The 16,782-nt window shown below is 34.0% G+C and overlaps 1 protein-coding gene across 1 annotated transcript in view; it reads right to left on the bottom strand.

Moving 5' to 3' along the window:
* Positions 1–9,855: 9,855 nt before the first annotated feature.
* LOC145300498 (amyloid protein-binding protein 2-like) overlaps positions 9,856–16,782 on the bottom strand; it is a 70,329-nt gene continuing 63,402 nt past the window's right edge. Inside the window, exons 12-14 of the mRNA XM_080144489.1 lie at positions 12,401–12,591; positions 11,313–11,478; positions 9,856–10,358 (exon numbers count right to left, since the gene is read on the bottom strand). Coding sequence (XP_080000615.1) covers positions 10,114–10,358; positions 11,313–11,478; positions 12,401–12,591 — 602 coding nt within the window. The 3' untranslated portion in view covers positions 9,856–10,113. The remainder of the gene's footprint in view (positions 10,359–11,312; positions 11,479–12,400; positions 12,592–16,782) is intronic.

The following is a 16,782-nucleotide window of genomic DNA, read 5'->3' as shown; positions in this document are numbered from 1 at the left end:
GACAACTACACTATTCACTATGACTACATAATCCCTACTGCTACATATCTTGAAAACGCAGCTGTTAAACCAGATATAGTGATTTGCGACAGAGCAAACAAAAAAGCGACCGTAATAGAGGTCAGTGTACCCAATGATACAGGGCTTAACAGAGTTGAGAGGGAAAAGATAAAGTATCAAGGACTTATGTATGATATGAAACGAAATTGGAAATTAAAAGACGTTTCAATTATACCAGTCATCATAGGAACAACTGGGCTTATGAAAAAGAACTTTAAAAAGTACATAGCAAGCATACCCGGTGAACCAAGTGCAAGTGAAATACAAACGATTGCACTGAAAGGGACGGCTAGAATCCTGAAAAGATCTCTTGGTTGGACTCACTAAAATAGGGGTAAATGTCAGACATCTGGTTGGATGTCCCATCCCCTAGAAGAAAAATTTAAAGAAAAATGAAAAAAAAACAAAGTGAAATCCCCTTTTTCTTCACCCTATTCCCTCTGCTTCACTATTTGTTACCAAGTGAGATCTATGACTTGCTTGTAGTTTCATCAAATACTTTTGCAAGCAAAATCCGATCCCGCATTTTGCTAAATCCTACCCTCTGATGAGAAGGAAAGTATTTCTTCAAAATTCTGCAGATTAAGGACTATCCACTTATTTTGTGCTTCCTTTTTAAAATTAAATGTTTTTAACATGTTTTATTAACTACTTATATATATATATATATATATTTGTGCATGCACAGAAGAGCAGTTTAAGTCGACTTATGTTTACAAAGTTATCATGTCTTTCAATTATTACTCCTTAGCAAGTATTTGTAAAGATAAAAAAAAAAAAAGAAAAAAAAAATTTCAATTATTGGACCCACCTCATGCAGCTTTGCAACGCAACCTTCCGTCTTGGAAAAGATAGTTTAAAAAAAATGGAGACAGACTGACATAAATGAGATTTGCAAACTTTAGAGACAATTCCAAGGAGAAAATCAGAGAAAATGAATGGGGAGTGACCAAAAATATTAGTTGGTTCAACTACCATACTAAGCTTGATTTTTTTTTTTTTTTTTTTTTTTTTTTGAAGAATGATGACTTGGAAGTTTACTCAACCTTCTGAGTAATCGTTTGGAAACTTAGAACAGAAAAAAAAAGTTTCTTTTTTATGTTCAAAAACAAGGTGTGGGGGGATATAATATATAGTGCCGGCAAAAAGAAAGTCCGCACTTGTAATTTTTTCAAAAACTGAAAATTTAAGCTAAATTTAATGTAACTATTTAAACAACCTATACCTCATTTGATCGGCCTTTTATTCTTCCATAATTTTACCTGTTCATATTTGACTTTTAATTTACAGGGTTATTCAAAAATCAAGAGACTTTATTCAAAAATATAAAGACTTTATTCAAAAACCAAGAGACTTTATAATTTCATTTATTCAACACCTGTTATTACTTGGTAGATTAGGTCGCACATTTTTCTTATGAGATTTTCAAAAATTTGCACATCCTCCCCATTTAAGTTTTCCAAAACATTACCAACATTAATTTTTAATTCTTCCCTAGTAACAGCACAAGGTCTTATGGCCGAGTATCTAGACTTAACCATACTAAAAAAATTTTCTATAGGGTTAAGGTCGGGGCTGTAGGGGGGGAAGATATACAACTTCAATCTGATGAGATTCTAAAAACTCTTTAACAAAAATTGTCTTGTGGATTGGGGCGTTATCCATTACTAAGACTACATTTCTCCTTAAAACACCCTCATTAACAGCCCCGATGAGAAACTCAAGAAACCTCTCCGCATTAAACGATCCATCAATCAGTTTTTAATAGGATAAGCTGAACTGAAATAATACAGCAGGCTGATAGGTTTTGTCCTTTAGAAGGGGGCACATAAGTAACTGGGCTTACACCAATTTGCGAATATGCATAATTTTTGGATGTGTGCAAATTAAAGCCTGTTTCATCCAGAAACAAAACTTCGCGGTTTCGATATCCCACAAAAGCCCTGGCGTATTCTCTCATTTTTGTCATGGTGATTATTCTTGTTAACGACAGCTGCCTTCCTCTTCAGCCTTTTTCTTGTTAGCCCCGCTTCCTTCAAAAGTCTGCAAACGGAGGTTTGATTCAGGGTAAATCCAAATTTTTCTTCAAACTTTGTTTGAATCCCTTTTTGAGTTAACGACTGGTCTTCATTAATAATATTTTTAACCTTGTTTACCAAGTCAGGATGCTGTGTTGTAGGTCGCCCTGATTTTCCATAATTCTCAGAATAAGAGGAATCTGGATTTTCTCTTATCTTTGAAACTGCTTTATACACAGTAGACTTGCTCTTTCCTGTCATCTGCATAATTTCCGTTGCAGGTACATTTTGCCCAACAAGCCTTTTTATTAACTCAAAAAGAGATTCATTCATCATTACTCTGGGTTTCTTGTTAGCAGAACCATCCGAGTTCATATTGTTCTCCATACCTTGATTTGATTCTACCATTAAGGGTAAAATTTAAAAATAATTTTTTTTTATATCTGAAAAAGTCTTTATATTTTTGAATAAAGTCTTTATATTTTTGAATAAAGTATTTATATTTTTGAATAACCCTGTAAATATTCTAGTGTTCACATCAATTTAAAAAATAACTTCAAATTGAGGAGGCAAAAAGAAAGTCCACAGCAACAAATTCGTTTAAAACCAGTTTAAATTATCGCCCATAAATCAGTTTAAAATATCTACCAACAGGCAACAAAGCGTCTCTAATTGTAATTGTTGTTGTTCCAGGTTATACAACATAACATTTAGTCCGCATGCCACAACTTTCTCTTAGTGATCGTCAGTTTATCCAATCGAAAAATCGGTACGAAAGACTGCAAAAGCACCAAATCACCGGCAGTGTTTGTGATGCCCCTAAATCTGGTCATACTAGAGTTACTTCTAACAGGGAAGACAATGCTATCAAGATCAGCAGCCTAAGAAATAGATTTGAAACAGTTCCAAATCGAACAACAGTGCAATTTTGTTAAAACATGCTCTCTTTCTACTGTCAAGAACAGATTAAAGGAATTTAATTTGCGAAGATATGTTGCAAGATGCAAGGCAATGATTTCTGTAAAGAACAGAAAACGCTGTCTAAATTTCAGATACAATGAAGATCATGACTCTTCATATTGGACAAAATTGCGTTTTAGCAATGAAAGCAAGTTCAATAGGCTAGGCAGTGATGGTAAGCAGTACATCTGTCGGAGGAAAGACGAATTTAATCCTAGGTGCTCAGTTTAAGCACTGCAAGGTGGTGGAGGTTCAGTTTTGGTGGGGCATTTTTTTTTTTTTTTTTTTATTCAATTTTCACCCCAAACAAGGCACAGTGCCACTTTGAAGCAGGGGGCTACTATCAGGGACTTAATTAGTGGGGTCATTATGAAGGGAGTAGAGTAGAAAGATGTTTGTTGACATTACACTTGAACTTCTGCATATCGTTGCAGTTGGGAAAGCAGAATCCTGGAAGGGAGTTCCAAAGACCCGCAGTTCTGGGAAAGAAACTATTGGAGTAAAAGGCTTTCTTGCACCTAGGGATCTCTACTGTAAAGGGATGAGACTTAGTAGCTTGTCGGGTTTGTCGGGGGTAGTTACGTCGGGGAGGTACAAGTGTTTGCAGTTCGTCAGAGCATTCACCATTGAAGTATTTGTAGAACAGGCAGAGGGATGCAACATCTCGTCGATGGGACAGAGGCTGAAGCCTAGATGACAGTTCAGGACCTATCAGGTTGGCGACTCTCTTTTGAACCCTGTCCAGGAGCGAGAGACAAGAAGCAGATGCACCAGCCCAGATGTGACAACAGTACTCCATACATGGGCGAATGGTTGCCTTATAGAGGTATAGGATACTGTCAGGCGTAAGTAGTTTTCTAGCATGGTAGAGGGAGCCAACCTTCCTTGCAGCAGCCTTGGCAATGCTCTCAATGTATCTATTCCAGTTCATATTCCCTGTAAATGTTAGGCAGAGGAGTTTAAAAGAAGTACTTTCAGGTAATGTGTTCTTGGCCATTGCTATTGGTGGTAGAGAAGGTTTCTTGTAGTTATTGAAGGAAACAAGCTTAGTCTTAGCAGCATTGAATGTGACCAACCATTTTTGTCCCCATTCCACTACGGATTGGAGGTCATCCTCTAGTGTTTCTGCCATTTCCTTGGATATGTGTTCATTTGTTTTCCCCTCATATCTGTTATAGAGAGTGGTGTCATCGGCAAATATACCCATCTCCGAAACAATTTTATCAGGGAGGTCGTTTATGAATATCAGGAATAATAGAGGTCCAAGGATAGACCCCTGAGGTACTCCCGCATTTATGTCGTATTGTTTGGATGTACGACCGTCGAGGACAACTTTGATTTTTCTATTACTTAAGAAGGATTTAATTACATTATGAATTCTTCCAGTGATTCCATATGATCTAATTTTCCTTAGAAGACCATCGTGCCATACCCTGTCAAAAGCCTTAGATATATCGAGGGCCACCGCTCTACCCTCCCCTGTTTTATCCAATGAACGGTATATACGTTCAGAAACTACAGTTAAGATATCTGCTGTTGAACGGGCTTGCCTGAATCCATATTGTTTGTCAGTCAGGAGTTTAGCAGCTGTTAGGTGCTGGACTAGGGCTTGATTAACTAAGGACTCAAATATTTTGGCGAAAAGCGGGAGGAGGCTAATGGGGCGATAATTTAGTGGGTCAGTTCTTTCACCAGAGTTCTTGAAAACTGGTACCACAGAGGCGGTTTTCCAGCAGTCGGGAAAACAAGATTCGTTAAGGCATTTATTGTAAAGTTTGGACAGAACTGGAGCAACCTCGGCAGAGCATTTTTTTAATAGCACAGCCGGGATGAGATCTGGTCCACACACTTTTGAGGTGTCTAGGTTTTTTATAATAGCATGTACCTGAGCATTATTGGTACCAATGATCTAGAGCCTATAGTTTGCTTGCATGGTCGAATTAATTCAACCAAGTACGTTAATATGTTGACTGAGCATTTTCTACTCTACTTTGGTCGGAATTTGGATGATAATCCCATCTTCATGCGGGATAATGCTCCCATTCACGCAATGTCAAGAGGTTCCTGGAAAGCATGATATTCCGTGTTTGGGTTGGCCTGCACCATCTCCAAACCTCAATCCTATCGAAAACGTATGGTATTACATCAAACAACAGCTACGCAGTGATAAAATTTCAAATTTGGAAGAAGTGGGATGCCCTTTCCCCAGAGTATTGCTGCAGTCTAATTCAAGGAATTTCCAAAAGATTGTAGGCTATCAAATTGCAGAAGGACTATGCTACTAAATATTAACTAGTTCATTGTGTTCCTATTGTATTTGTGTTGCATTTATGTCCTAAAGTTGCATTTAAATAACAATTTTCCACTGTGTGACTTTCTTTTTTCCTCCTCAATTTGAAGTTATTTTTTTTAAATTGATGTAAACACTAAAATATTTCAATTAAAAGTCAAATATGAACAGGTAAAATTATAGAAGAATAAAAGGCCAATCAAATGAGGTATAGTTCATTTAAACAGTTACATTAAATTTAGCTTGAATTTTCAGTTTTTGAAAAAATTACAAGTGCAGACTTTCTTTTTGCCGGCACTGTATATTTGCAAAGATTTGTGATTGCACATGTGCACACCACATCATTCCAAAATAGATTTTTTTTTTGTTTTGTGATAATTTATAGTAAAACAAAACGAGTGGAAAACATTTGGGCATAACTGATGATCATATTTTTATTTGTGTAATAAAGAAATTAGTCACATTAAATATGAGAGTTAAAAAGTATGTACAAGGGTTTCATAAACAAATTCAATGGTAACAAGCATATGCTTATGACACAATGTGTGTCTGCATACATATATATACACACACGCACTCGACACAGTTAATCATAATCTTTCAACAACAAAATCCTTTCAAATCGTCACTAATTTTGAAGGAAATTTTGCTTAATTCTGCTTACAAATCTAATATTGCCATCAAATGGACAAAACGGCTGGGGGAGGGGGTCCTCTAAGCCTTTTAGAGTTAGGCTTTCTATCTGATTTGATAATGATAAGCGATTCAGATGAGCTGAACAATCACCATGACAGGATGCTAGTCTATCTCCAGTTTTATTTATGGAAAGGTTTATATATTTCAGTGAAGGGTTTTGCTGATAACTAGGGCTATGACAAGAGAATATTCTTTTCATCGTTTTGACTCTCGAGTATACATCCAATACAGTTAATCAACTGAGAACCACATCACTCTATATAAAAGCGTATAAGATATTAACAGATACACACTCGAGAGTCAAAACATTGAAAAGAATATGCTGTTGCCCTAGCCCTACTGACAACAATTAGAATTCCCATCTAACTATTAATTCAGCTCAATATTTCTTAACTGCAGTGATTTGACAAGAATTAAACAGTTTGAAAAAAATTGAAATATTGCAGAATTTAAGAAAAAATAAAAAAATTCCAGTTTTTATTTTTTCAGAAGAAAATTTTACATTAATTTTATTGGGAATCTATAAAATGAGATTCAAACTTTTATGGTCAGTAAAACAAAAAAATATTTCTTAGGTTAGGTAGAGTCCTTTCACCAATAACATGAAAACAATGGTTTATTTTATCTTAATTCCAAATTATCACAGCTAATCTGCTCCTCCCCATATTAAAATTAAAAATATCAATAATACCAGTTAAATTATGGAAAGAAATGGGTGGAGAGGAAAGGAAATTAAAAAAAAAAAAAAAAAACTGATTTCATGGAAAATTGCTTTTGTCATTGTTGATATATTTTCTATTTATGAAAAAATATTTACACGAGATCGATTCATGGTAAAACCAGATTAAAAAATTTTTTAAGTTGTCTTAAATGTTCAACATGAAAGTAAGAAATGCAAGAAAAATGTTTCCAGTTTTGCTATGAAAAAAAATTTTTTTTTTATTTTTTATTTTATTTTTTTTAGAAATGGCCAGAGAAATGAAAATGAGTTTCTTCTGTCAGCAAAAGAATTATCTGGGTTAAATGAATCCAATATGAAATTCTTCAATTTGCCTTCAACAGCATGAAAATGTCTAATGTAACAATCTAATTCTTCCCCTTAATTCATGGAATAGGATGCGTTAAAAAAAATCTTGATCTTTTAGACTTTGGAGATGAAATGGGCAAATGATTTTGGCAAACATTCTGTATTCTTCAGATATCTATTTTTCTATGGCTAACAAGAAAGAGACTAAAACATTTTATTTAAACAAGCATTTCTAATAAATATGGACTTTTTTTTTTTTTACTAAAATATCTATTGGAAGAAGTGGGGAGCATTCAGGAAAAGATTTTCATTAACATTTTTTTTTATTGATATAGATGGTTCTTTTTAAGCAGGAAATCCAACCAAGGATGATAGCTTTGCTTTTTTTTTTTTTTTTTTTTTAAATTGGGGGAGGGGGGAGGGTTATATCACATTCAAATTCGACACAAAGATTTTTGTTTTTGTCTCCCATCCCCTTTCTCTACAGATGGTCCATTGAGATCAAATATACTTTTAAAAAAATAAAAGATTTACATCATTTTAACTTTTTTTATAACAATTTTTTTTCATCGTTACTTACGAAAGATTCGTTGGGAAATCAGAATTGTCACATGCAAAAATTGTCAAAACTTTTTGCATTCACGGATTTTTAATCTGAAGAAGCAGTCGTCAAGAGTGAAAGAATGCTTAGAAATGTTTTTTTTCTAAAAATTATTTTCTACCATTTTTTGTTGGTAACATTGAAGTAAACACAAGTGAAAAAAAACGTCGCAAAAATTGGACTAATTTTGAAATTCCCCCCCCCCCCCAGCAATTGACAAAGTTAACGTAAGTGAAATCACGTTCTTTAAAAAAATTTTTACGAACCGATTCATTCCTACACCACAATTTTTATCTTAAAGGCCGTTGGGATAATTTATCTTGTCCTTAGCAATAAGATTATTTGGAAAGAAATCATTCATTTTAAAGACGAAAGAAAAATTTCCGAAATTTCTAAAGTATGTACGAAATGTTATAGATATTTCAAAATAAAACAGTATTACAATATTTACAAAATGTTTAATTTTATGTAGTAATTTTTAGACGGAATAAAATGTATTTTTTCATATTCAAAATGAAAATAGAGAAGTACATTTCAGAACAATAAAAAAAAAAAATTATCTTAAGATACAAATCATTTTTGAAAATGAGAAAATACTTTTTTTAGCAAATAGAGAAAATTTCAGAGTCAAGATTTCTGCAGTGTCTAATAAAAATTATATATAAATTCAAAATTTATAAATTTGAAGTAAAAAGATTGATCAGAAATTTCCCCATGATCAAAATTTTGTTTTTGCTTTGAGTATCTTTCAAGCCTGTATACCAAAATTAAAAATGATTAGCATAAAAAAGACTTTTTAACCAAAGAATCATTTTTAAAATAATAAAAAGTAAATTTAATTTCCTAAAGACATTTACCCCCTTTCTCTCTCCCCGAATGTTAGATGCATAAATGTCTTAAGTGTCCTTTTGCTACAGAAATGTTGTACTAAAATAATAAATGAGATTTTTCTGGTCCTTAAAAAGAGTTGCATAACAGTTTGGCAGATTTTAGAAGTAATGGCCATTACATAATGAGATATGTCCGAATTTAAATCTGCAAGGTTTTCTTTTATTCAAGTGAAAATCACAATCGTTTTGCAAGAGAAGAGAGACATCTTGCAATGTTGTCTTTCCTGTGTGTAAGGAGGTGAGAGGGGCATCTGCAAAAGATGACAACTGTGACAAACAGCATTATGAATGACACAACGAGGGAGGTGGGGCTAACCTGTAAAGAAATTCTGTGGATCATTATCAAGCAAAACTGAGAATTGAAAGCGTACTGGCATCTTCAAGTTGTTGCAAACATGGCTGCTTACAATGTTTGTTTAGAAAACTGTTGATTACCAGGTTTCTTCTTTTTTGGAAAGAAAGAAAATGAAGGAAAAAAGGCGAGATAGAGAGAGGAAAAAAGGAAAGGAGTGGAAGAAAAAAAATGAAAAGAACAGAAAGAGTTCTAAGTTATTCCAACAGCAGTAAAAGGCATGTAAAAAATTTCGATAAGAAAAAAAGTGACAATTTTTTTTTTGTTTTTTTTTTTTTTTTAGTGATTTGCCAGCAGAGGAAAAATATAATTTAAATTTTAATAAGTAAAAACTTTTTTTTGAAAAAAAAAAAAATATAAATAAATAATTAAAAATCAGATGTTTAGAAAATCAAGTAAAAAGGCTGTCGTCATCATTTTGCAACTGTCGCCTTTATCGGGGTTGGTGGAATAATGAGAATGGTCCTCCATATTCAAATGATTGGGGGCAAAGAAAAGACTTACAAAAAGAGAGGGGGAAAAAAAGGGAGGAAGGGGAAGAATTCTCTTCCTTTCTTTCGCATGGCCTAAAAGTTGTGATCATTTAAATCTAGATATAAAAATTTCTTCCAGATAAATCTTTCGGAAATAAATCAAGAAAGCAGTTTGAATTATGGTTTAGGATGAGGGGACATAATAAACCTATTAGAAATGAAAAACAATTAGAAGTGTGAAGGAACAGATGCCAAGGAGTATTTCTTTTTCTTTTTTTTTTTTTTTTTTACTTGGTGAGTTTATAATCCACGCAATGCTAAAAAGGTAGTGCAACATTTTTATGCGACCAACCATTATTCCGCTCGAGAAGAAAGTGAAAAAAAAAAAAAAAAAAAAAAAAAATCCTCGACTTCCACTCAACAAGATGGGAGGAGTGGGGGTGGGGGTGGGGTTTACTCAGACCCAGTAAAGTTGTGCATTTTTAAAATTTTTTTTTTTTTACAGCACAGTAGGATTTATTTATCCTAGCAGCAAATAGTTGAACAAAAGTTGTTTTTTTTTTAAATGTTCAACCATGTGTGCGTGTGTGTAGTGAAGAGGGGGGGGGGTAGTAAGCGAGAAGAGAATATGACAGAAAAATTTGACTGCAGTAAAAATAAAAAAAAATAAAGGAAGACTGCTTAATAAACACACACACACACACAAACGTTATTGTTTCTGTTCTGTCTTTTGTTTTTGCTCTTTCTCACCGATTAACGTTCGCATCTGAATTAAAGAGATTTTTGTGAAGATCTTGGATTGAGAAATCCAGAGAAAAGTCTAAAGGTTTCACTTCTACTGCATTTGTCCGGTCGCGAATACGATTCCAGTCCTGCAAAATGTGACTGTACTCCATCATATTCTCCATGTCTCGCCGACTGTGATACAAATGTAACAATCCTCGATAATCGTATTCAAGTCCACTGTAACCGGCACCAAACAGTTTTTTGCCTGTAAAATGAAAAATATAAAAAATTTGAAAACTATTTTTTTTGTGTGGATGAGAAATATTTTTTAAAAAATACATTTGAAATAGAAGGTACTTGAAATTAAATTGAAAATAAGTAAACATTTTGACAAGCGTCGAAAATGAACACGTTAAAAAATGCTTTCAATTCAAAGAACAGTTGGATCAATTAGGTTTCAAAGACCCCACAAAATAATCAAAACAAAAGGAACGCCTTCTGATTAACACCTGCTGACTTTCTACATACGCACCGTTTATAAACATATAATAAAGCTCCAAGTGTCCAATTGAAAATCAATTGTCTGATATGACGGTTTTCACCGCATTGATCAAAGCTGATTTGCTTTCTGGACGTCCCCCGGAGCGAAAGCCGAGGAACTGAATTCGTTTCAGTTAGTTTCACTTTTATACTAAAAAGCCAAACATGCGACACAGCGAAATTGCATGAATTTTATAAAAGTTGATCAAAATAAATCTAGACGTAACGCATGTTCACAAATCCTACATATTACGATCTAGACGGAATATAAACAGTTCTAAGAAATAGTAGCCCCCCACCCAAGCCCTTGCCGGACATACAAAACTGTGCAAAATCTATTTTGTCCCCTTTGTTTTGCTTATTTTGTGGGGGTTCTTGAAACCTAGTTGATCCAAAAAAAAAGTTAAGAGGTAAAAGTTATGGATTTACCAAATATTCAATTAACCTTTACTTTACTTACACTCCTCCCCCTCTCAATGTTAAGGATATCATTTGACCTCACGCAGAAAATACAATATGAAATGTAAAGAATAAGGGATATATTGTTTTATGGGTTGGACACAAAAACAGAAATGATTTTTCATTCAATCCTGAGCAACACAGGATCTTCTTCCTAGTTTATTAAATAAAGCTGTACAATGAGCGCATTATCAAAATTCACTTCAAACAAAAAACTCACCAATTTCAATGGATCTTTTATATAAACTCTCAGCCTCCGTATGATATTCCATATCGTAGTTATACAATGATGCAAGGTGGCCTACTGACAACGCCACTTCGTAATCTTCAGGTCCTAATAATCGTTCCTTAATTTCGATGGCCTTTAAATGATGAGCTTCAGCTTGCTGCAATCAAACAAAAAAAGTCAAAATGGAATCATGAAAAAGTCAAAATGTTTCTGAAACATGGAATTTTCGTTGCAATTAAGAATTCATTTTTTTTTTTTTTCTTCGTAAGCTGAACAAAAATTGGGGAATCTTGTTTACTGTCAGGCACATGGTCAGTTTTAAACGTGAAGAATCCAGATCCCCAACCGGTGCAATCTGGATTTGAAAGAAAAATTTAAATTGTCGCAATCAGAAGAGAAATCCTCGTTCTTGTCCAGAATTCCCCATATATTAAAAGAACAAAAACCGAAGAAAAAAAAATCTGTGTGATGTACATACCCATGATGAAACGAAAATATCCTTCGATATTCCAAAAATCACAAATTGATCAAGTAGTTCTATTTTTAAATGAAAAAATCAAATTTATGAGTAAACAAAGAGCAGCTAACTTGTCCACCATTTTGAAAACAATTTAATAAAGGAGAAAAAAAATAACTCAATAATAATTCAAACTTGCGAGATTTATATTGTAATGCCTACCAATTCTCGTAATTGCTTGAAAATGATTTTCTTTATAAAATTAAAACTAGTTGATCAATTTACGTAATTTTTGGAATATGATATTTTTGTTCATTATGGGTACGTACATCATAAAGATTTTTTTTTTTTTTTTTTTTTTTTTTTAATATAGGGGGAATTCCACACAAGAATCAAGTCCCTTCTACAGAACAGATCTTAAACCTCAAAAGGAAATCATATTTTTATTTTTGATAAACAAAAAAACATTTTTCTATTTTGTAGTTTTTGTAGTTTTTTTTTGTGTCGGGATTGAGTGATGAGGGAGATTATGAGACGTGGGAGGATTGAAAGCTATGGGTGAAATGGTCAGAATACAGCTTCCACCTCCATTGTAGAAAGAAACAATTTGTAACTTTCTTACCTGAAACTCGTGCATTGACTGGTACAGACGACCCAAATTCCCATAATGTTTTGCCGTCTGCACATTACTCTCTCCGAATGCATTAATTGCAAGCGTTAACGACTGAACATGCAGTTCTCGAGCTTCACGCAACAATGGTTCACGCACACTCTTGTCATCATTGTCAATAGCAATTTCTTCAAGAATCAAAGCTGTAAAGAGAAAAATATTCAAAATCAAATATGAAAACCGATTTTAAACCAAAATTGAAAAGATTAAATTTTTAAAAGTAGAGTTCCAAATTTACATTCATTTTTTGTTCCAAGGCTGTAAAAATTTATTCAGTAAATTTCAGCCAAATTCCTTCTAAATTCTCTTGGCCATATTAAAAAAAATGGGTCAGTCAGCTAACGTACTTTCTAAATTCCGGTGTGGCTGCTACGAGAAGCATTGACCAGGTAAATCACTTTTGCTTTTTTCTCTCATGCCTATATCTCCCCTGAGCATATACGTTTTTGTTATTACATTTTTCTGTTTGTACTTTTTTTTATTTAATAATTATTGAAAAGTTTTTTCAGTCTTACTTTAATTAAGAATTATTGAAATTAGTTTTTTTTAGGAATTATTGAAAACACTTTAAAATCTTTTAAACTATTTAGGTTTGTTGGTTTATTTAACCAGCATTCGTTGGGTCATTTAATGCTGAAGATTGTTTTCATTTGTTTTATTTATTTGTTTCAGTGCGTTTGTTTTAGTTTTTTTGGGGGGAGGGCAAGGTTATCTATTTTCATTGAAAGTTTTTTTGGAAGGGCTTGATGTTATGATTTTAAGTATAGTTTGATCTCAGAAATGAGAGAATGTTGTCTGTGCAGGTGTTTTTAAATATGTCTTTCATATTGTTGGATTTCAGGTGGCATTTTCTCGTGGTAGCATAGGCTCCACATTCCACAAAGATATGTTTTATTGCGTAGGTCTTCTGACATGTTAGGCATTGTAGTGGCTGCTCTGATCATGTAGGAGTGAGTAAGGTTTGTGTGGCCAATGTGTGTTCTGGATATAACAACTTGTTCTTTTCTTGATTTTTGTGGGGATGGTCCCCATTCTCCCAAAGTTGGTTTAATCTGGGAAAGCTTATTATTTGTTACTATTCCAGCGCTGTTGCCAATTTGCATAAAACAGTTTATTGGTTTTGTATTTTAAGTCTGTGTAAAGAATATTGATGAGTTCAAGGTTTAGGTTTAAAGCTGATTTGGCTGCTAAGTCTGCTCTTTCATTTCTTTTCACTCCGAGGTGGCTTGGAATCCAGCATGTAATTACCTCTTTGTGGGTAATCATTGAGTTTAATCTGTTCAATAGTTTGGTGTAGTGGGTTCTCGAGCTTTATATTAGTCAATGATATAACAGAGAACGAATCTGAAAAAATTATACATTTCTTGTGTTTGTTTTTTGTTAGGATGTTGAGAGCAAGGTCGATAGCACAGACTTCTGCGGTGAAAATGGAGCTTTCAGTTGGTAGTGCCTTCTGGTGGATTGTTCCGTTCAGAACAGCTGCAGATACTGTCCTGTTGTGGTCCTTAGAGCCATCTCTGTAGATGTGCAGATGATCGGGGTAGTCTAGAAGTATGTCGTGGAATTTTTCTTGGTACGTGTTAGGGTGTTAGATGTTTAGGGAGTTTACTTAGTTTGAGGATCACTTTTGGTTTTTTGAGTATCCAAGTATTTCAGACATGGTATGTTTGTGGATATTTTTGGTTATTATTTCTGATTCTTGTAGAATTGTTTTCATTCATAGGTTGAAAGGTTTTATAGCTTTTTCTTTCACTGTATTTTGGATGGAATGTGAGATTGTATGCAGGATTGTTTGGATATGATCTTAGTTTAGTGTAGTATTGGGCAGCTAATTTGTGGCTCCTTATATCTGCTGGTATCTCATTGGCCTCTACGTGTAGACATCCTGGGGATGTCCTGTAAGCTCCGAGTGCTAGTCTTAGCCTTCCATAGCAAATCGGGTCTAGTGTCTTTAAGTAAGTTCTTCTAGCCGACCGATAAATGAAACATCCATAGTCAAGTTTTGATCTGATCAAAGACCTGTATAATTTCAGAAGAGTTTTTTGATCTGCACCCCATTCTGTGTGGGCTATAACACGCAGCAGCTGCAGCCTTTTATTGCAGTTTGTTTTCAGGTCCTTCAGGAGGGGATGAATGTCAGTTTTTTTTATCTAATGTCAAACCTAGGAATTTATATTCATTTACAATGGGAATTTCTGTATTTTCAAGTTTCAAACAAGGGTCGTTATATAGTTTCCTCATTTGGCAGAAGTGTACACATTTGGTTTTTGTTTCAGAGAATTTATATCCATTTTCTATTGTCAACTTGTTCAATTTATTTAGGCATTGTTGGGGTTGACGCTCTATATGTATATATTTTGACCTGCAATATATTAGGTCATCCACATATAGAGATCTGTCAACACTGGGAGTTAGGCATTTTGTTATGTTGTTTATTTTAATGCTAAACAAGGTTACAGATAGTATACTCCCTTGGGGAACTCACTCTTCTTGAATGATGGTGTCTAAGTAGGTTGACCTAATGCAAACTTTAAATTTGCGATCTGATAAGAAGCCCTTTATGAATTGTGGTAGTCTGCCTCTTAGATTGAGGTCGTTCAGATCTCTCATTACTCCAAATTTCCAGGTAGAGTCGTATGCTTTCTCCAAGTCAAAGAAGATTGCTGAGAGGTGTTCTTTCCTTATAAATGCTTCTCTTACAGCTGTTTCTAGGCGAATCAAGTGATCGATTGTGCTTCTTTTATTACGGAAACCACATTGTAGGTTAGATATAATGTTGGATTCTAAATACCAAACTAGTCTGTCATTAACTATTCTCTCCATTATTTTACACAAGCAACTGGTTAGTGAAATTAGTCTATAGTTTTGCGGGTTTAAGTTTTCTTTTCCTGGTTTGGGGATTGCTATTATTGTGGTTAATCTCCATATATCTGGGAATTTGCCTTCTATCCACATTTTATTAAAGATTTTTAATAGAAGTTTTAGTGTTTCGGTAGGTAAGTTGTTTCAGGAATTTGTAGTGAATTTTATCTGGTCCTACAACGGTGTTATGGGATCTTTGGATGGAATCTTTTAGTTCAGTTAGTGTTTTCAAGATTTTTGATTTGAAGTTGAGTTTATATTTCTCTGCATTTTGATTAATTGTTGTAAATTTTGTACTGTAGTTTTGATTAGATGAGTTTTGGGAAAAGTTTCAGCTAGTAAGCCTGCTATATTCTTTTTATCAGTTGTGCTCGAGTTATTTTTGACGAGGTGTTTAATTAGTGTGATTTGTTGTTTACTTGCAATTTTTTGGATCATCTCCCATATTACTCTTGGTCCAGTGGAGGAATTCAGTTTGCTGACATAATTTTGCTAACATTCTTTTTTTGCTGTTCTTTATAACTCTTACAGGCTTTAGCTCTGTTTTGCTTGTATTCTATAAGATTTGGAGTAGTAGGTTGCTTCTGGAATTTTTTTTTAGGGCAGATTTCTGTAGTTTGATAGCTTTTTGGCATTTAGTGTCGAACCAGGGTCTGTTGTGTTTATTGGTTGTTGAGGTTTTTGGGATGCACTCATTTGCTATTTCTATTAGTGCTTCGGTAAAAGATTCTATTGTGTCATGAATAGTTTCGGTGTGGTTCAACTTAGATTTGCATTTTTTCTTGAAGATTTGACAGTTGGCCTTGTTTAGGTTCAATTGTGGTTGTTTTTGGCTATCAGGTTCAGGGCTTCAATTAGAATTGGAAAGTGATCACTGCCACAGGTATTGTCATGTACATTCCAAACGAAGTCCAGATATATTGTGGGATCACACATGCTTATGTCAATGGCGGAGTGATTTCCATTAGATGGATTGACGTATGTAGGTGAACTATATTGTTAAGCAGGCATGTTGATGATCTCTTCTAGTGTTCTACCTTTTTTATTGGTGTTTTTACACCTCCATAGTATATTGTGACTATTGAAGTCACCTAACAGGATGAAGGGTTTGGGCAGTTGGTCGATCAGTTTTTTTAATTTGCCTTTGTCTATATTGTCATTTGGTTGGATATATATATAGAACATACTGTTATTGTCTTGTGCAGTGTGATCTTGATGACAATTGCTTGGATATTTGTGGTGATATTTACTTTACTGTGGGGTCTGTTTCAGATCAGAATCGATACTCCCTCTGAGGCTCTGCCTCCGGAATTATGGGTGTAATTGAATGTTTGGAAGTTCTTGATATTAATGCAGTCATGTTTCAGAAAGGTTTCTTGTAGGCAGATTATTGTAGGTTGTTTTTGTGTTATTAATAATTGTAGTCCATTCATATTTGTTTTCAAACTACGGCAGTTCCATTGGATTATTTT

This window comes from Euprymna scolopes, chromosome 2 (assembly GCF_053919585.1).
Source record: "Euprymna scolopes isolate OS-2025 chromosome 2, ASM5391958v1, whole genome shotgun sequence".
Taxonomy (NCBI): Eukaryota; Metazoa; Mollusca; class Cephalopoda; order Sepiida; family Sepiolidae; genus Euprymna; species Euprymna scolopes.
This window is presented reverse-complemented; position numbering and strand designations above follow the sequence as displayed.